This window comes from Myotis nattereri (genome assembly GCF_964212035.1).
Source record: "Myotis nattereri genome assembly, chromosome: 12".
NCBI lineage: Eukaryota > Metazoa > Chordata > Mammalia > Chiroptera > Vespertilionidae > Myotis > Myotis nattereri.
The window spans coordinates 58,024,228-58,045,848 of record NC_138087.1 but is presented as its reverse complement, the minus strand read 5'-3'; the positions used below and the strand labels follow the sequence as shown (position 1 = coordinate 58,045,848).

At 36.5% G+C, this 21,621-nt stretch overlaps 1 protein-coding gene across 6 annotated transcripts in view; it reads left to right on the top strand.

Moving 5' to 3' along the window:
• Positions 1–21,621, top strand: part of ERP44 (endoplasmic reticulum protein 44) — a 63,077-nt gene that overhangs the window by 18,682 nt on the left and 22,774 nt on the right. For 2 of the 6 annotated variants that reach the window (XM_081103573.1, XM_081103575.1), the window contains 4 exons: positions 9,875–9,947; positions 11,568–11,607; positions 15,776–15,891; positions 21,389–21,573. In XM_081103573.1, coding sequence (XP_080959699.1) covers positions 9,875–9,947; positions 11,568–11,607; positions 15,776–15,891; positions 21,389–21,573 — 414 coding nt within the window. Of the gene's footprint in view, positions 1–9,874; positions 9,948–11,567; positions 11,608–14,551; positions 14,683–15,775; positions 15,892–21,388; positions 21,574–21,621 lie in introns of those variants that run through there. The other 4 variants (XM_081103574.1, XM_081103577.1, XM_081103576.1 and 1 more) reach the window with 3 other exon arrangements.

Genomic DNA, 21,621 nt, shown 5'->3' with positions numbered 1-21,621 from the left:
CTTCATGTTCTATGGTGTAGAAATGCATATGCTATCAGCAGAAACTGGTAAGAAGAGACTTAAAGAATTTAAATAATATAATTTGGGAGGTATTACAGTCTATTTGTTTTAAACCTTGAAAAATTTTTTCAGAAGTTAACTGGAAACATTTAGTTCACTATATTGTATTGTATATTGGTTTTCTTCCCCGTCGTACTTCCCATTTCTTTTATGGGTACTTCCTTTTTCTCCCAAGGAAACTGCTTGTCTCAAAATTCACTTCTGGCAGAGTCCAAACAGAGAGAGGTTGTCATTTTTCCTATAAAATTTTCTATATTTTGACATGGCTACTCACATTCTCAATGATGTCATTTTACATGTTCCTTTATATCTATTGTTCCCTATATACTAGCTCTTGGGTTTGATTAGATTGATGTGAGGTTTGGATTTTTGGGGTTAAGAATACTTTACAAGTGGTGCTTTGTGTTTCCTGTTGCATCATATAAAGAAGCATTAATATCTGGTTGCCTCACTTTTAGTGGTTAAGATTGTTTAATAACAGTGTCAGTGCAGTTCTGTGCTAAGATGAACTCAAAGCTTCTTGAAAGCCCAGGCAAAAGAGAGCATGACATACTGTGTAATTCTCGGTGTTCAGATAATGTCTTTGCTGAAAATGTGGATGACTCTTAAAATACTTAAGAGAATCTTTTCTCACTCTCTTTTAATATAGAAATGAAAACATTTTTAAATTATATCTTTATTGTTGAAAGTATTACAGATGTCCCCCTCTTTTTTCCCCATTGACCCTCCCTCCACCCCACCCCCACTCCTCCAGGCCTTCACCACACTATTGTCTGTGTCCATGGGCTATACATACACACATATAAGTTCCTCGTTAATCTCTCCCCGTCTGCTCCCCACCCCAACCTTCCCTCTAAGATTCCACAGTCTGTTCCATGCTTCTGTGTTTCTAGATCTGTTTTGTTCATCAGTTTATTTTGTTCATTAGATTCCACATATGAGTGAGATCATGTGATCATTATCTTTCTCTGACTCGCTTATTTCACTTAGCGTAATACTTTCCAGGTCCCTCCATGCTGTCTCAGGGTAAAAGATCCTTCTTTTTCACAGCTGCATAGTACTCCATGATGTAAATATGCCATCGCTTTTTTATCTACTCATCTACTGATGGGCACTTGGGCTATTGTAAATTGTGCTGCTGTGAACACAGGGGTGCATATATTCTTTCTGATTGGTGTTTTTTGGGTTTCTTAATATATATTCCTAGAAGTGAGATCACTGGGTCAAATGGCAGTTCCATTTTTAATTTTTTGAGGAAACTCCCATCTGTTTTCCATAATGGCTGCACCAGTCTGCATTCCCACCAGCAATATACTAGGGTTCCCTTTTCTCCACATTAAAAGTGAAATTAAGTTGGATGATCTTGATAGATATACTTTAAACATCTATATTTGAGAAACCACACCCCATCTCCAGTGCCTCGTACAGTGCCTAGCACATAAGAGATGACTCAGTAAAATATTTGTGGAACAAATGAGTAACAAAAATTAGGTACCAACATGTGTGTAGGCTCTTAAGGAAACTTTCTTTCATCAGGCATCTTGGGCAAGAATTATAGTGTAGCACAAAGAGAACATTTTTGTTCTCTTGGCATCTATTTGCAAGTATTTGCTCTGGACTCTTACTTATAAATCTAGTGCAAGGTTCTATTTGGGAGACAGTGTTGGAAGGAATAATATTACGCACACCTATACCCCCACACCACTCCTGGGCTTCCAGAGTGTATATGGAAGAAGAAGTAAACAATTATCATTTTGAATTTTCTCCTAGTTCCCATGTTTTGTTATTACTGCCATTGCTAGAAGTTTGGGTTTTAGAGGAACAGTATGTAGTGAGAATAAGACAAAAATTCTTTCCACATATTGAAGTTCATTGCTGGTTCTGAAAAGCTTTTTATAACAAGAGCATTCTCTGAAGGTCAGAGAGGTACATTGTCTATTCCAGGTAAATTAGTTCATCCCATTTTTAGAATACAGTGAAGAACAAAACATAGATGACTTTAGTTTTTTAATGGAAACCCATGCATGATCATATAATTAATATACTGGGGAAAGTATGAATTGCAACAATTTTAAAAAATTTTCTATGGTTGTTTTTACTGGCAGAATTTGAGTTGAGGGATTGTATTATTTACATTTGAGTATTTTTTTTGCATAGAATTTGTTTTTCCAAACAAGTCTTTGCTCATCATATTTTAAATTATTTAATGAAGAATGTTGTAATTGTTTTAATGTTTCTTTATAAAAGCAGATTGGTTCTGACTTGTCCAAATGGGTTGCACTGATATTATAGGAATGTTGGTTGTTATAACTGGGCAATTTAAGGGTTAAAGTAGCTTCCCAGTGTTATTCTATACTTAGTCCTATTTTTCCCCTCCCCTTGAACTTCTAGTTCATTATAATGCTTCTGGGAATACTAACAGTGAGATGTGCCTTGATTGATACCCAGCTTCAAGGCTCTTACAGTGCCTGTCAGCCTCAGCTTTTCTCCTGGGACCTTTCATATCTTTTAGCTCCTTGCAGCCAACTGCAAACCTCTAGGCTTCTGATGCCTACCAGCTTAATACAAAACAGAGGGTGAGAGAAGTGGTCCCCGGGAGGAGAAGCAGCCTGGGTCTCATGGTGGGAGTCAGATGGGAGGCTGCTTTGTCAATCTGGATTAGAAATGGAAGGGAGCTGGTGCCTGGTACATTACTTATTTCTTGCTACAGGAGAGACATCATTTGTAAAGGGCTTTGAGAAGCTCCCAACATAAAGCAGGCAAATGAAAGATGTCGCAAAAGTACACTAAGCTGTTACTGCAAAATGCCCAGCAGATGTAATGCCAATTGAGAACAGTAATGCCACGGGGAAGGAAACATTCTCTATTGAAGCTTCTATTTTATGCCAATAATTTTGATGCAGAAATATCTAAGGAAAAGGCAGAATACTTTTAAAAATTAACATCTATGTGAATTTCCAATAAGGTTACAGATTCCACATTTTTCTAAAAATCTAATTTGCATGTCAATACATAATTCTCACAAATGAGTCTTACTCGTTCTTGTGTTCATATTTGAGGACCAAAAAATTGTATAACATTTAAAATGAATTTCCTACATGCTTGTTTGTAGAGTTAAAAAAAAACTTTGTTCTCTAAAGCAGTTCTTCTTAAACTTTAATATGCATAGGAATCTCTTGGGGATCTTATCAAAATAGAGATTCTGATTTAGTAGGTCTGAGGTGGGGCCTGATACTCTGCATTATTCACAAGCTCTCAGGTGATGCCAAAGCTGCTGGTTTAGGACCACTGTTTGAATAGCAAGATTTTAAAGTCTTGAGCTTTAAAACAAACTCACTCACTGGAAATACTTCCTTGTTTTCTAAACTGATTTAACAATGATTTTCTAATAAAACACTTAAAGCAACACCTTTTGTGACTATAAATCTTGCTAACAGAAATAATTTTTAAAAACCTCTTCTGCCTGATACCTGATTAGCTTCTGATCTTGAAAGCCTCAGGTCATTTATTTTCACGACTGAATTAACAACCTTTAAATAGGACAATACAAAAAGTATTGGAGTTTGATCCACTACTGTAACATAGCTGTTCTTCAGTGTGGGTGTTTTATGTGCTGAAGTATCTGGAAATCATGCCAGAGAACTGTTATGAGGGGTTCATGTCAGCTCTTAATAGTGAGGTAGAGGTGTTTCTGCAGTAGGAAGATCACTTCTGAGATCCCCTCTAAACCTGAGTATGAATCATCACCTAGCATTGTGCTTTTTGCCACTACATTATTAAAAACACATTTTAATATAGACTTCATTCCTATTTGATAACCTGATTGTCTTCACATTAAAAATGTTTATTGGCTGTTTACATTTCTAAACATCTTTCCCTCTTTTCTCAACTCTAACAATCCTTCTAAATTCTTAGTGTATTGACAAAATCTATCCATTCATTCACTTAGCACAATTTTAGTGCTTGTATAATGGAAGTGATCTGTGGCATACACAATTGAATAAGGTACAGTCTGCACTTTCAGGGTAGGGTACTCAGAGTTACCTACAGGAGGTAAGGTAGCACACATAACTGGTGTGAAAAGCAATATTAACACCGTATAGAAAGTGCTCTAAGGTTTCAGAGAAGAGAAAAATGAATCACTATTGTCTGAGACCATCAGCAAAGCCTTAAAAAGATAGCTTTTTAATCGGGTCTTGAAAATTAGATAGGCTTCCCTCACTGTTCCAAGCAGAGGAAACTGCACAAGCCAAGTATGGAGCCAAGAGTAAGAAAACACATTTTAGGAATTGCAGGTTCTCTAGGTGTCTTATATGCTTGGATTTGTAACTACCGGATTTGGACCATTTGTGAGTAATGCTTGAAGGGTCATGTAGTAATTTTTCTGTAACTCTTCTGATACCCTGGCTAAGAGCCTATTGTTTCAAGTCAGTGAGTGAGGCTAGTGGTTGGTTTAGCATTATATTTTAGTTCCTATTTATTCTCTTTACTCTCATTCCATTTGCCATTTTACTGTATGTTATGTGGGAGGACATTATATGTTTATTAAGAATTTAGGATTTGTGAAGAGCTTGTTACAATTCCTCTCAATTGCCAGGGGACTGCTGCAAATAGGGCGGCCATATAATTTATTGCTTAAACCCCTTTTGAAACAGGGTAGTGCTATAATATTCCAAGGCAACAGACATAAACAGGATTTGTCTCAAGCTAGAGAATATGGCCAATTAGATTGGTTACTCTAACTATAGTTTATGTTGGTTGGAGTATAGATTATGAATGGGGAGCAGTAGGTTGTGATTCAGGAAAGCCACTTTGTGAATGGTTCTAATGCCAGACTAAGGAGTTAGGCTTTTATATTGTAGACAGTGAAAAACCTTTGGAGAAGGTTTTTCTTGGGCAAAGGAATTAATACATGCAAATCAGCATTCAAAAAGATTAGTCTGGCCTCTATGGGCAGGTTGGATTGAAGGGAGTGTCCTAGTAGTTCCCATTAAGGGTATATTTGAATGGTAAGACTTGATCTTAATGTACTAGAAACATTTATTTATAAAATTATGAACAGAGAAGCTTTAGTAATCCACTGCCAATATGTGTTATTGATGATAGTGCATCCAGGGGTCCTCAAACTACGGCCCGCAGGCCACATGTGGCCCGCCAAAAACATTTGTTTTTTTACTTCAAAATAAGATATGTGCAGTGTGCATAGGAATTTGTTCAGTTTTTTTTTAAACTATAGTCCGGCCCTCCAACAGTCTGAGGGACAGTGAACTGGCCCCTGTTTAAAAAGTTTGAGGACCCCTGGTGCATACTCTGAAGAAGGTCCAGTTGGGTTAATGACTTATTCAGTTAATATTTTTTTGAAAGAAAATAACACTGGGGCTTAGCAGAGAGTGCCAGAGCATTTTTTATGTGCTGGTGGTGTTAATACTTTACAGAGTCTGGCCTAACATTGAGAGAGAGTGCTTAATAAAAAAATCTTTCCAAAATTTATTTCTAAAATACTTTTATCATGTAATCAAATTTTCATTGTATCTTATTTTAACTTGATGACTAATCTAGAGAGAATTTAAATTTCACAGTAACTTCTGTTTCCCTGCCCTACATTCCCCTTTTTCTATTTCTGTGGAGTAGATTAGGCTTTTGAGAAAGAAAATGCATTTTCTACCAGGGAAAGCCCACAAAGCTTCATGGAAGAGGGAATCTATGACTTAAGGGAAGGGTTAATTACGCATTAGTGGAGAAGAGGACATTCCAGGTAGAGGGAACCATGTACAGAGATGGAAGCAGAAAACTTCTGGGTGTGTTTTGGGAAAAGCAGCTGGCTGCTAGGTGGCTTCAAATATGCTATGGAAATACCACAGTGTATTGGCATCACTAGGGGGGTTATGGAAGGTACAGAGAAATTTAAGGAAAGGGAAGTTTCTTAGTTTCCAAAGATAGCTCAATGTTTAAAATCCATGTAATGGAAGAAAATATTACTTACTTGCTGCAGAAGCTCCTATTTAAAGCTAGTGTGTCGCTTTAATTTTTAAAATGAATGTGGTGCAATATTTACCATTTCACTGATGTGCCTTTTCAATAAGATCATATCACTAGACACATCTCAGACTGGAATGTTTAGTATTTGGTCCAGTAAATGTACGTGGAAGGAATTACCTAACGGATTATAAAAGATGATTGGAGATGCCTCTCAGGGTTTGTTTGTTTTGTGTTTTTTGTGTGTGTTTCTTTGGCAAGAAAATGAACTAATGAACTGAAGAGAATGACTAATTTGTAAAATAGTTCATGTTTATGTTTACATATTTACATATGTCATTTAAATATTCCATCAATAAACCATATTCTCCATGACTACTAAGATCTTCCATTCAAAATTTCTGTATAGGTTTCATTGTTCCTTTTTAAAAAATAAATTTAAAATCTTACAGGTCTAAATTTAAAAATTAAATTAATGACTACCTTCATCCCTTCCTGATTTAGAGCGACTTGTCTTTATTTTGCTATAGCATTTGACACATAAAGATGTTTCCCCAGGAGAATATTGTTCCTGCCCAGGGCTGACATGAAAAGAAGCAATTTGTCAGACTAGTGGCGCTTGCTAACAATTCAAATAAACAACTTGTCTTTCCCTTACTAGTGCATATTAATAGAAATGTTAATGATAAATGCCTCCTTTACACCCCAAGGTGGCTGAGGAGAGATTATTGGGTCAGAGACAGTTTTCTTGCTGTGGGCCCTCTTAACCACAATAGTTAGCTGCATAGTCTTATTAGTTGCATGTTTATTAGCACTATGTTTCTTAAGTAATTGTTATGCATTTAGTATAGCCAAATTGATCCTTCATGCCTCATTTTTGTTGTTGCCTAGCATATAAAATCAATTAAATTTAGAATATAGTTCTCTGTAAACATACATTTTAATAAGCAATAACTATTAAAAAAATGAGCTTCTTTGGATTGTACAACTAAGATTATTATTGTATCTTTTCCACATTTTTCTTTCTTCATTACACCACTACTACTTTGAGAGCTCCTTGAGGGAGAGCATACCTATACCTTGCCTGATGCATTTGTGCCTTTAGTACCTGCAGACACTCCATAATAAAGACTGACTTTGGTAATGACCAATTTTGTTGCTTTATGACATTTTTTCATCATCTTCTTGAATTATTTTTAATACACAATCTTGCTGACCAATATAATTGGTCAACAGGCTCCAAAATGAAGTCACTTATGCCAGGTCCCACATCACCAGACTGAGAATTATGTTTCAGCCCTCAGACGTGGAACCTTAAACCAGCCAATAAGGAATTGCCTGATCAGCACTAGTTAGGTAATCCGCCTGGTAGACCTCTGTCATCCCCTAAGCCAGTGACGGCGAACCTATGACACGTGTGTCAGAGGTGACACGCGAACTCATTTTTTTGGTTGATTTTTCTTTGTTAAATGGCATTTAAATATATAAAATAAATATCAAAAATATAAATCTTTGTTTTACTATGGTTGCAAATATAAAAAAATTTCTATATGTGACACGGCACCAGAGTTAAGTTAGGGTTTTTGAAAATGCTGACACGCCGAGCTCAAAAGGTTCGCCGTCACTGCCCTAAGCAGTGGTTCTCAACCTTCCTAATGCCGTGGCCCTTTAATACAGTTCCTCATGTTGTGGTGACCCCCAACCATAAAATTGTTTTCGTTGCTACTTCATAACTGTAATTTTGCCACTGTTATGAATTGTAATGTAAATATCTGATATGCAGGATGTATTTTCATTGTTTGCGACCCACAGGTTGAGAACCGCTGCAAAGCAAAGTAACTTAGCAATAACCAACTCATTTTTTTGCCTGGTATAACTTCCTTGTTCCCACCCCCTCTGCCTATAAAAGTCTTCCTTTTGTACAGGTCCTCAGAGTTCTCTTTTACTTGCCAGATTAGATGCTACCTGATTTGAATTGATATTTGCTCAAATAAAGTCTTAAAAATTTTAGTAGGCATCAGATTATTTTTTAAAGGTTACACTGGGAACCTATAGAGCAGGTCGTACACTGATGAGGGAAGGACCTGTTAATTGAGGTATGGATGGTAAGTAATGACTTGTGAGGGAAGTCTCATGAGACTTTACAGTTTTGAGGTGTTGAAAATAATGCATTTAGTTATATGGGTCAAATATTCAGGGATGTTAAGTTAGCTTACTTTTAGGATAGTATAATTTATTGGTTGCTAAAAGAAATACTAGTTAGCTATTGGTTGCACTATTGTGGTAACTTGAAAATAAGACTAGTGTTATTCCTAGGCTTTTTCTAAGAAAATAATAAATTTAGCTTTGGCTGATGTGGTTCAGAGGTTAGAGGGTAGGCCTGTGCACAAAAGGGTCATGGGTTCGATTCCCAGTCAAGGGCACATACCTGGGTCAGAGGTTTGATTCCCAGCCTAGTTGGGGCATGTGGGAGGCAACTAATTGATGTGTCTCTTTCACGTTGTTTCTTCCTCTCTCTCCCCCTCCACCACCTTCCGGGCCCTCCCACCCCCACTCTCTCTAAAAAAATCGATGGAAAAAATATACTCGAGTGAGAATTTTTAAAAAATAATAAAGAAAATAATAAATTTATAGAAATATTTCAAATAATTAGCTGGGCTTGTTTACATACCAGCATCAGCATGTCTCGTGATACCATTTAGAAATTGAACTGTAGGTGAATTATAAAATTTCTGAGTTGTAACTGTTGTGAGTACTGAAGTGTCCATGAAATGGATGGACAAAGGAGTAGTGTTTAGTACCTTAAGGCTTGACATTAATTGTCATTCAATAAAGAGCAATGATTCAGTGAATGAATTTCCATACACTAACTCTGGTTTGAACAAATAAACTGTCCAGGCCTCAGAACACATAATGTATTAAAGATGGCATACAGCCCTGGCCAGCTTGGCTCAGTGGATAGAGCGTCGGCCTGTGGACTGAAGGGTCGTGAGTTTGATTCCAGTCAGGGGTATATGCCTGGCTTGCAGGCTCAACCCCCAATAGGGGTTGTGCAGGAGGCAGCTCATCATTGATGTTTCTGTTTCTCTCTCCCTCTCCCTTCCTCTCTGAAATCAGTAAAAATATATTTAAAAAAGAAAAAAAAAAGATGGGCACATAAAGATAAAAATACACAATATATTTTTTAAATAAGTGAACAGTTACTGGTTTAGTTTAACATTGTATTTTTTCTTTGTTTTGTGGATAGGGAGCTGTGATTTTCTTTGATAACTTTGAACTTTATGTTTCAGACATGTTAAAGTGAAAGTAGAACATTCTTATTCTACTTTTAATAGTCTACCACTTAACATATTGTTACCACCAGTAATGAAGATGAGGCAAGAAGGGCTTTTGGGTCACAATTTGAAATCTTTTTTAATTCTCTTCATTATTTTGTTTTGTCTTAGAAACATGGTAAGATAGAATCAGCAAACTTAGCTTTGGTTTTACATTCTTTCAAAACTGAAAATCATCTGGCAATTTTTTTCTTTGTGTTGCTACACAGCTAAAGTTGTTGAAAGTGTTAAAAGAATAAATAATTCTTAATTTACTTAATTTTTTAGGATTAACCTCTTTCATGTATTTGAAAGCATAGGAAGTCTTATTCGACCAGTTTCCAGGCTTTAGAAGTTGTACTTTTCCAATTTCATTGATCTAGTGAAGGGTTAGAGTAGACAATAATGCTTAAAACCAATTTTGTAACTCACAAATGGAACCAACTTTATTTATAAATTTTCTCTTTAGATTTTTTTGCCTCTTGTGGAAACATTTATTAATTTCACTTTTTTGAAATTTCCAGATAACTTGGGTTTTTACTCCTGTAACAACTGAAATAACAAGTCTTGATACAGAGAATATAGATGACATTTTAAGTAAGTACCTTGATATTAAGTATATTTTCTGCTCTATAAAGAGTTCATTGAGATTCTATTTTGTTGTTGTGTATAATCTATCTGGAACAATTGAAGAGCTAGCATTCTGATTAATTCTGCAGTTTACTGAATTAAAGCACTGTTGGTTTCAGTTTTTAATAAACTTTCTTGAAGTGTGTTACAAGTAAAGTAAACTTGTAGTCCTGTTTTATTTCTTTGCCTTGTCATAAATACCACTCCTAACAATTCTTAAAGTATTTTCTAAAAGCCTACTTAGACGCCAGTAGTTTTCACTGTGCAGTACTAAATGTTAATGACTTTAGGACACAGCTAAAATTTTTGTATTTTTAAACTTTTAACTAAGTCACCTACTCTGATTTCTTTTATTGTCATTGATCCAAGTAAGTTTAATAAGTGTTTTACTGAATGCTTTGCTCCCTGACAGTGTTTAGTTAACGTTGGGGAAAACATTCTTGTTCTTAAAGGTAGTAGAGGAAAGGTGGAGATCACAACTTAGGAGATTTGAAAATCTACAATGTGTACAAATGGTTCTTTTAAGCACTCCTTTCAACCCACTGCTTTAAACAGAACAAAACCAAAAACAATAGAGGTAAAGGGGTATATTCATTGAGCATCATCATTGTTTTAAGTTCTTGGAACTGGTTTTAAATGCTAAAAGTATACCCCCACTTTATGGGATCTCTTTAGAGCACTGGTTCTATACACTTTAGCATATATCAGAATCCCCTGGAGGACTTACTACTATCTGTACTATAGGCCTGACCCTCAGTTTCTGATAGAAACTGCTTGACTCCACCTAAGAATTTGCATTTCTCTAAGTTCCTGTGTGATGCTGGTGCTTCTTGGTCAGGGGACCACAGCTTGTAAACCACCGCTTTAGAGAATAAGGAAAAGGTAAAAGAGGAAGAAGGGAATTGAAACTCTCACATTCTCACTTCTTTATTCTTCCAAATTCTAGAATATCTTCGTGTTTTATTTTTGTGAGTACTTGAGGAGTTTCTGTTTGTCTGTATTAGGTTTAGGGGAAAGGAACAAATATATTTTTCTGATGTCTTCATATATGGATATGCAAGTGATACTAAGTTATTTTTGCAGCAGAGAATAACTTGTGTGGAGAGGAAACAGAGTGCATTTATTAGCAGCAGGTTACTTGTTGCAACTAGGTAGGGCATCAGATGTTGGTTATTCAGGTCTGCTCTATGAAATAGGATTTTACTTACAGAACTAATTCTCAGTTATTCTTACGGTCAGAAGTGGATTATTAAAATCCAGATCATTCTACTTCACTTTTTATGAGAGTAGGCTATTTATTAGCTTACTTGCCTGATCTGGGTCTGATTCCCTTTTGTTTTATATTCATTGCATGAAGGTTTAAAGATGCAGGATATATAGAGAGAAGGAACAGGGACTCCTACAAATAATATCAATTGTCTATGACTATATGTATGGGTTTCTGAGCAGGAGGTAACTTAATTGTTGTGTCTTTTTAGTGGACCCTTACAGTGGAAACAGACCATGATGAAAACCACTTCTTTAATTATATTAAAATTATGCAGACACAAATAACTTAGGTTGTTTGGTTTTGTTTTTCAATTTCAGGAAATGCTGATGTTGCTTTAGTAAATTTTTATGCTGACTGGTAAGTAATCTTATTTCTGTGGTTAAACTTGGTAAAGGTGAATTTTTCTTTGTTAGAAAGGGGTTAGTGGGAAAGCCTTTCTTTTTTGTGAGATAATATTCTGTATACAAAATCAATTAAGGTTCATTCACAAATCAAGTAGCTTAATTTGGTGAGCATTTGTGTTTTAAGAGAGAGATATACCTGATTTCATTATCCTACATCTTAAAATAAAAATAGGTAACATAAAGACTCAAATCTCTCTCTTTCTCTTTCGCTCTTTCTCCCTCCCTCTCTTCCCCTTTTCCCCTCTCCCTCCCCCACACAACTTTGAGTACACATTGCAAGTCTGTATTTTTCCCGATTGAGGAAGTAGGGCAGTGTTTGGAAGTGAGAATGTCGGTGTGGCAAGTTTAGAAGGAAAAATAATATTGACATTTACAATATATACCACCTATTACTACTTCTAGGAAGCCTCCCTCCCTGTCTGAATCAGTCTCTCTGCTCTGTTCCTGCAGTACTGTGTGCACCACTTTCTCTGTCTTACTTTGTGCCCGAGCAAACGGATTTGGAGGGCAGAGACAGTCTTACTCAGTCTTCCCAGCACCGAGAGGAAGCGCATAATAGGTAGTAGATGGCACAGGGCGGAGTTTCCGCTAGAGAGAAGTTTGAAACACTCACATACATAATCCTTATTCCTGGACAGTCTATACCTTACTTGGCCCTCTTAGGTTAACCACCTACTAGTTAGCACTACCCTATTTCAGACCATAGCCCTGCAATTTAGCTAGATTCCTGGGACAGCCTCCTAATTTATTTTCTTTGCCTCTAGTCTTCTGTGTCTCTATTCTGTTTTCTACAAAGGAAGCCAGAGTGGCCTTTCCTGAAGTGCGAATTGGATCCGTTTACCCCATTTTAAAACCCTAAATGATTTTCTTTAAGTAGACTTAAGTCTCTTACTTGATAACCTGGTTCCTTCCTACCTCTATAGCTATTATCTCTTGCTTTCCCCACCTCTTTATTCTGTTGTAGTTATACTTAAGGTCTTTCCGTTTCTGTAATATTCTATAGTCTTCATCACTTTTAGTCATGGTATTTTCTCTGCTTGAATGGCTCACTCTTCTCTTATCTACTTATTTACCTACTTTAATTTTAATCATCTTTCATGCCTTAGATTAGATGTCACTTTCTTTAGGTCACTCTTCCTCCTCTCAGGTCAGTTTAGGGACCCTTTTTATATCTTCCCACAACACCGTCTTTACCCAACCATAACACTCGTATGCTGTAGTGTAGCTAGTAGCTCCCTACTATTGTTAGCTTTGTAAGAAGTTATCACGTCTTTTTTCACCATTAATCCCCACGCAGTTTGCATAATACTTGGCAGATAAATATATCATTAATACTTACTGAATGAATGCTAGATAAGTGTTTAATGAACAAATGTTTAAGATATACAGAGAAAATGCCATTGATAAAATATATAATAGAGGTAGCATTTTCAAGGTAAATTAGGTAGAAGCTTATTTAGTCCAATCCCTTAAGAATAAAATTAAGATCCAGTGGAACATTTTCCCAAGCTTACCTGACTAGATTGTGACAGAGTTAAAACTAGAACGCAGTTCTCTTGGTTAAGAGATTTTATGTGTTGTAAGGAAGAGATCTAGAATGTGCCACTGACCTCGTTGCAAAAACTGAATTGGAAATGTGGGCTAATTGCAGTTACTTGGGAAGACATATTATCCCCCCAAATATCTCGAGTTATTCATGAATTAGTACTCTTTTCATTCAACTGAAAAAAAGTTAGGTAATTGGCTGTAGGACATAGACATATACTGTATAGCCTCAAAGGCTAGTTCTGAGTTCCCTCTGGAAGATATGCATGTGACACAGTTTAAGGAAGAATTCTATAACAGAGCTGCCTAAAAATACTGATATGCCTCAGAAGATAGTAAACCTTAGGAGGTACTTAATAATGCTGTTATGGGCCAGTCTCTTTAAATACATTGGTTTTAATGCTCAGAACTACCCTGCAGGCAAGTATTAATTTCCATTTTAGATTGAGGAAATTGAGGCTCAGAAAGGTCATATGGCTAGTAAGTGATGGAACTGGGATGTAAACTCAGGTATGTCTGACTCCAAAGCTTATTATTTTTCTTCACTAGATCATACTAGTAAGTGTCCCCAGATTGTTCCCACAAAAAGACTTCTACCCATTTGGTTGATTTGTACAGGGTTAATTCAAGCATTAGGTTGGATTCAGATGACTCTTAGGGTCCTTTTAATAGATATATTACTTTTGTTATGTTACTTTTATAGATGTAACTTTACATGTATATGAAAGTTTAGTAATATTGCAACTGAACTTGTATTTCATCTTCCCCTTCTGCCTTCTGGTATTAAAACAGATCCTACTTTAAATAAGAATTGTGCTTAAATGCTTACTAGGTAGCCAACTGGACAATCCAGAAAAAAGGCGTTCTTAATGTACGTGTTTATCTTGCCCTTAAGCCAGGAGCCTGTCTACTGATTCTTTACTAGGCCATAACCGACTTCTTCAAAAAACTATTAATTGCCCTGGCCGGTGTGGTTCAGTTGGTTGGACATCTTCCCGTGCACCAAAAGGTCTTGGGTTCAATTCCCATTTAGGGCATGTGCCCAGGTTGTAGGCTCAGTCCCTGGTGGGGGGACATGTAGGAGGCAGCCAATCGATGTTTATCTCTATCTCCCTCTCCCTTCTTCTCTCTAAAATCAATAAAAACATATTTAAAACACACACAATCAGCCTCCACCCCTTGTCTTCTCTTTCCCTCAGCACCCTATTGTTAGCGAACTGTAGGAACCCACAGACCTGGAGTCTTCGTCTCTCTAGTTCTTCCATTCTGTCCATTTATTCATTTAACAGACATCTACTGAAATGCTTATTAGAATATGTAGTCAAATAAGACACGGTCCCTGATGTCCACAGACCCCACCCACCTATCCCAGATGGGAGAGATTTAAGAATGCTAAAAGAGGAAAGAGCCACTTGAAAGCAAGAGATTGAAGATACAGATTTGTCTCCTTGATATATTCTAGGACATCTCCTTAGGAAGTCAGGTGAGTGGGTGAGAAGAGATATATACAAAAAGAAATAGGGAGGAGAAATAAAGTTTGCATCCTTTCACAGGCTTTATAATATTTTTGTTGAATTATAGTTAATATGTATGACCTGATCACATATGGATTAAAGAGTTCATAGGCTTCATTTAAGTAAATTTCTTTGGAGAGGGCTCTGGAAGCAAAGAGTAACAATTATAGGTGTGTTTTTTTATTAACAAATTCTCAATACCTTTTTCATATGAGAATGACCATTCTAACCCAGCTGGTTGGTTATACGCTGATTCTGGTTCTTTTGTCTTTCTTATCAGGTCCCTTTAATGACCCACAGCATATATTTGTGAAATGGTTTGCCTGATTAAGTCAGAATTAGAGTGTTGGGTTTCTAGAATATTGATTGTGGGGTTTGTGCCCCATTTTAAAAGTAAAAATAAAGCAAACAAAAATGACAAAGGAAAATAGACAGGAAGCCTTGTTTAGGAATTTAAGATTTTTTTTCTCCTGGACTTAGTATTTTTAACATGTTTATAGATACAAAAGCCCATTTTAGCCAGGGATAAATTTTGAGGGGACGCAGTTCATTGTATACTATATGTCCCTTTCATATAACTTATTTATATAGTATGCTAACTTGCCTCTAAAATTAGATTGAACTAGTTCTGAATTGGTCTAGAGATTTTGAACAGTAGTCTAAAAGTATGTCCATTATTTAGAGGAAAGTAATTTCTTTTATAAATGTCTAAATCTCAGTAGTTGCAAGTGCCAGTAGATATATCTTAGAGGGTGTATTTCAGGCTTGTTTCATGGCCTTTATGTGAGAGCTTTAGCTGTGTGTTCCATAATATTGGCCATTTTCCTAAGGTGAAAAGATAAACCAAAATATTTTAGTTACTTGGACAATCTTTGAATAAAAAGTTTTCTTCATCTCCAATGAATGACATCAGGATTCATCCCTAAATTAATTCATCCCTAATTCAGGATTGTCTGAAAAGCTATTTATTGTATATATGCTAAATATCAATGGATAATAGCTGAAATAAAATTTTATTGAGTCTACTTTTCAGTTTTAATTGGTATCCTTCTCTGTGCATAGGTGTCGTTTCAGCCAGATGTTGCATCCAATTTTTGAGGAAGCTTCCAATGTGATTAAGGAAGAATATCCAAGTGAAAATCAAGTAGTGTTTGCCAGAGTTGATTGTGATCAGCACTGTAAGTACCTCAGTAGGAAGTCTGGAAGAAACTGTCTCATCCCCACCTCTCCTACACACACACACTTCTTTTTCAAAAATGCTCTGCTTCAAGTGGAGAACAAATCAAAAAAGTATTAGTGACCTTGCTCAAAATGTTAATAGTTACTTTTTTTATTCTTATAACACTACTTTCCATTTTGTCTGCGTGAAGGGTTTAAAAAATTTATTTTGTTTTTTCATCAAAATATAATAGGGCAAGCATATAGATAATTAACTTGTATGTGGTATTATTGTTTCTATTATTGTTTCTATTCTTGTTTCTGTACTGTGTGGCCCAGCTCTCTACTAAGGTAGAATCTTTTGTTGTAGAATCAGAAGCCCCCTACTTACTGTCATATGGAGTTGGACAAGTTACTTAAAAAAAAAAATCCCTCAATTTGTTTCAGCACTTGCCATAAAAAGTGTGTGTGTGTGTGTGTGTAGCAAGAAAGAGAAATATGGTAACTAAATATTGTAAAATGTTAAATTTAGGTGAGGATATTCTTTATCTTTTCTGATAGAGCAGTGAACCAAACTCTATAAGTTTGAATATTTGCAAAATAGAAAGTTGTTATAAAAAGAAATCACTGAACCTATAATTTGTCATTGGTTAAGAAAAGAGGCAGAAGGGAGGGAGGCCTTGTTGCTCTAGAGATTTTGAGAAGGTGTGTGTGTGTGTGTGTGTGTGTGTGTGTGTGTGTGTGTGTGTGTGAAAGAAGCTTCACATCTGTATTGTACAGGTGTACTGTGATGTTGTTAATTGTAGTTTCTGCTGAGTTTCACTATGATAAAGGCCTTCAGCAGTCATTGAGTTTAAAATTTTCTTGAATGGACTTTTTCTGGCGTTTTGAGGAATACTTAGAGCCACTCTATAGCTTTTGGAAACTGACCAGAGTTCTCTCTATCAGTTTTTCAGTGAAAACCTCCCATGAGCCATGGTAATTGAGGCCATTTTGTTGCTTATGAAATCGCCCACTTTCATATATAAAAATGTGTAATGGGACTAATTTTCATAAAACATTCCAAGTGAGTATTTTCAAGGTAGTTCCAATGGTTGGCAATGCATGGGCTCATTCCTTAGAACGTGTTGGGAATCCTTCTGAAGTCCTCAGTTTACTAGTTTATCAGGAAACCCCATGTGAGTACATAATTATAGGAAACGCTTTGATTTGCTGCCTGCATTTCTTTCTGTCTAACAGCATTCAATGGAGTGCTTTCTGCCTTACCTTGACCTTACCTTATATGCCTTTCCTAGGACTTTTTTTGTTGAAAGGTAAAGGTAAATAGGCTGAGAACTTAGAACTGGGGTAGGAAAGAAGGCAAGAGGGATATAACAGGCTGATTTTACCTAGTCAGCGCTTTTGCTTCTGTGTATGAGCTGGATGTAGCCACTTTAATTCCCTCCCCCACCACCTTGCCACCTCACTGCACCTCCCCAAAAAAGTTGGGAAATGTAGAAAGAGAATTTTGAACTCAGACTGATGCTGGAGTGTCATCAGGAATGGTGCCTAGCACGTAGTAGCATTTCAATAATAGTTGTTGAATAAATGGATGGATAAATGAGTAATAAATACTAGCCAGCATATATGAACTGTTCGTTTTGTAGATACTACATTTAGTACTTTAAGTAGATTATTTCATTATCTTCCAACAGTACAATAAAGTATTCCTGCAATATTTTGTCAAATCTAAATTGTCAGGAATTATAAGTCACACTTTTACCTATAACTGGAAAAAAAACACCCAAAATTACAACACAATGCTTTCTTATCACTTAGAATTTTTATATCTGTTATAAGAACTGTTTTAGACTTACTTAGATACAAACTTTTTATCATATTATTGTATGATAATAATATGGAAAGTAAGTTTGTTCCTAAAAAAGAAAGTAATTTTGTTCAAGTAATCCTGAAACAATTTTACATTCGAAATCTTACTCTTGTGTATCCCTTTCCAATTCTGAGTTACTGATTTTTGTGTTTTTCTATACAACTAGAGGCCCGGTGCACGAAATTCATGCGCTCCTGGGGTGGGGGTGGGGGGTCCCTCAGCCCGGCCTGTGCCCTCTCGTAGTTCGGGAGCCATCAGTTGGACATCCTTGGCGCTGCTGCGGAGGTGAGAGAGGCTCCCGCCACCACCGCTGCACTTGCCAGCCATGAGCCTGGCTTCTGGCTGAGCAGCACTCCCCCTGTGGGAGTGCACTGACCACCAGGGGTTAGCTTCTGCCCTCTGGTGGTCAGTGCACATCATAGTGACCAGCCATTCAGTCGATTTGCATATTAGCCTTTTATTATATAGGATAGCAGCTTCTGTGCCATTAAGAGTGTTGGTAATACCCTTGATTAAAGAATGTTACTCTTTCTAGGATTTTCTTCCAACCTGCTGATACCCATTCTGCAAGTATCGATGCTGGCATTTTATTATTTGACTAATCTCAGCTTATTACTTTCTCAATTGAAAGGTCACTGCTGGTTAAGCAACTTTTATTCAAAGTTAGCAAAATATAACCAACACATTAATAGTCATTTTCCCCAATGGTGGTTGTATTACAAATGCTTCTTTTCTTCTTTGTAATTGTCTTTGTTTTCCAAAATTTCTACATATGCACCCAGTTAAAACTTACCCTTGCTTCAGCTGTGGATCATCTCACTTTATCTCATCTTCCTCAGGCTTCTCATTTGGGGAGTTTGGGAGAATTCATCCCTCGGGGTGGTCATGCTGCTTTAAGTGCAGCTAGTCCCATCATCTGCCCCTGGTGAGACTGGGTTCTCTGCTGACCTCCAGTGGCTATAGGCTGTATGGCAAGGGACATTCAGAAATGATTTGCTGGTCAGTGCAGAAATCCTATCATTTTTAGGAGAGTAGTTTGTAATTTTCCTTGAATTAGGCAAGATCTTGCTCCCAAATATCCAAGTTACTCTTACCTGTCTTCTTTCCAGCACTACCTTTAACCTTCCACATTGCAAATTGAGAAGCTTTATAAGAGCTATGCATAAATGAGGCATTAAGACATAACATAATTATAGACAACAATATTGTGTTAAAAACATCAAACTTGCCCTAGCTGGTCTGGTTCATTGGACAGAGCATCGGCCTACGGACTGAAGGGTCCCAGGTTTGATTCCAGTCAAGGGCACATGGCCGGGTTGTGAGCTTGATCCCCAGTAGAGGGCGTGCAGGAGGCTGCCAATCAATGATTCTCTCCCATCATTGATGTTTCTATCTCTCTCCCTCTCCCTTCCTCTCTGAAATCAATAAAAATTTAAAACACACACACACACATCAAACTTGCTAAGAGACTGGATCTTAATTATTCCCACCACAAAAGAAGAAATGTCAGTTATGTATCAAACCAATATGTTTTACACATAAACTTGCAGTGTTATATATTAAATATATTTCAATAGAATAAGTTTTAAAAAAGAATAAGAAAAGATATGGTAAAGAATTCATGTGCATAAAACAGAACTTGGATGTGTAGACTTAACTTGAGTCCTGAATAAGCATCTAGGCCAGGGGTGGGCAAACTTTTTGACTCGAGGGCCACAATGGGTTCTTAAACTGGACCGGAGGGCCGGAACAAAAGCATGGATGGAGTGTTTGTGTGAACTAATATAAATTCAAAGTAAACATCATTACATAAAAGGGTACGGGTCTTTTTTTTTTTTTTAGTTTTATTCATTTTAAACGGGCCGGATCCGGCCTGTGGGCCGTAGTTTGCCCACGGCTGATCTAGGCTTTCTCTATATTTTCGTTTAGGGTTTATTTTGTTGTTGTGTTTTCATTTTTGTTTTTTTTCCTCATTGAGGGGAAGGCATGACTTGGGAGTGAGAAACGATACATAGGTAGCAGTGGTCCTCATCCTGGAATCACAAAAACATAAGCCCTATCTGTTGAAACCTCTTGCCTCTTTGTACTGTCTGCCATGGATAATCATGGCCGGGTGGACACTGCTGAGACAGAGCTTGAGGCAGTTTTCCCGTTTGGACCCTGCTGGGCATGGCTGAGGTAGGCAGGCAGGCAGGCAGAACCCATCAAGGAGAATAAGTGACCATTGAAGCAAAAGTACATGCTAATTTTCCAATCAGCAAGCTATTAACCTTCTGTAATTTCAGTTCTTTTGACATCCATTTTAACATTTGATCTATCCAGTTAATAAAAATATTATTATACCCCTTAAGTCATTCTTTGTTATATTGTTAAAATGTCACACTGTAATTATTTTAAAATCACCTTTGACCAAAGCTTGTAAGAAGTCGCCTTTATGTATGAGATTATTGATCAATGTAATTTTAAGGCTATTGCTTTTTAATAATTAACAGCCACATAATTGTGCAGCACACCTGCTGTACGTGTCGTTTGAGGATTAAGCAAGCCTCTGCTCCCCTGTTTTCAAATGTTATTTAATCTTTTTCTATCCGTAAGTAGAATTTTAAGACAACCTAAAGGTTGCCGTGTTAAGTTTGTAGACAGACTTCTTGTTACTTCTGCCAGGACCATTGCAGTAGCTTCCTTACTAGTCTCCCTCTAAAGTTCTTTCTACCATCAAGTCTCCTAGAAAATTAAGGTGGTCAGCAGAAATGTTTTTGCCATTCTGATTGTTGTGTTTTGTTTCTGTTTTACAACTACTAGAAATGAAGGCAGGTTAGACAATTTTCCTGGTGTTTTGTGTCACCATTTTAGAATTTTGCTTTCATTTTTGCTCAGTTATGAAAAAGAATTTCACCTGTTTTAGACCACTTCAGTGCTCTCCCAGGTCACCTTTATTCTAAAAATTCAATGCATCTTTTATCATTTTCATATATGGCATAAGGCATCTTAGTAATTGTGATTCCTAAAAAAATGACATCAGCATACATCTTGATTTAAGTTCTTATTTTGAGACTATAAACAGGTTTTAATGACACAGGAAAAGAATTTTCATTTCCTGAGATTATATCTATAGGTCATAATAAAGTGTTTATTATTTTGTGTCTCTGTGTGTATACTGCTGAGTTTTGGGTTTTATTGTATTAGTTTACATAAAATTTGCATATTTTCAAAATTGACATTTTGTGCATTCTAATTCCTTTCTGGAATATATTTATGATAATGTTTACTAACAGTTATTTAAAGTTTACTGTGTCATGCACTTGTATTATCTTATTTAGTCCTTAAAACAATCCTGTGTGGTAGAAATTATTGTTCTTACTTAACAGATGAGAAACTAAGGCATAGATAGTTGATTTGAGTTACAAGTTAAAGAGCCAGTAAATAGCAAATGTGGGATTTAAACCAGGTAACACATGTCCAGATCTTGCCTTCTTAACCAGTACAAACGCATCATGATTAATATTTTTTCTCTAACACTGAAAAATAACTGTTTAACCAAAATGTCTTCACTAAGTCACTGTAAGAATTTAGACTGTTTGGCTAATGGACTTACCCAGATCAAGTACGAGAGTGAAGTTAATTTTTTTTTCTTTTCATTCTTTTAGCTGATATAGCCCAGAGATATAGGATAAGCAAATACCCAACCCTCAAATTGTTTCGTAACGGGATGATGATGAAGAGAGAGTACAGGGGTCAGCGGTCAGTGAAAGCACTTGCAGATTACATCAGGCAACAAAAAAGTGACCCCGTTCAAGAACTGCATGACTTAGTAGAAATCACCACTCTTGATGTAAGTGGTTCATTTTTGCTGGATCAAATGAACATTGCTTTGTTTAAA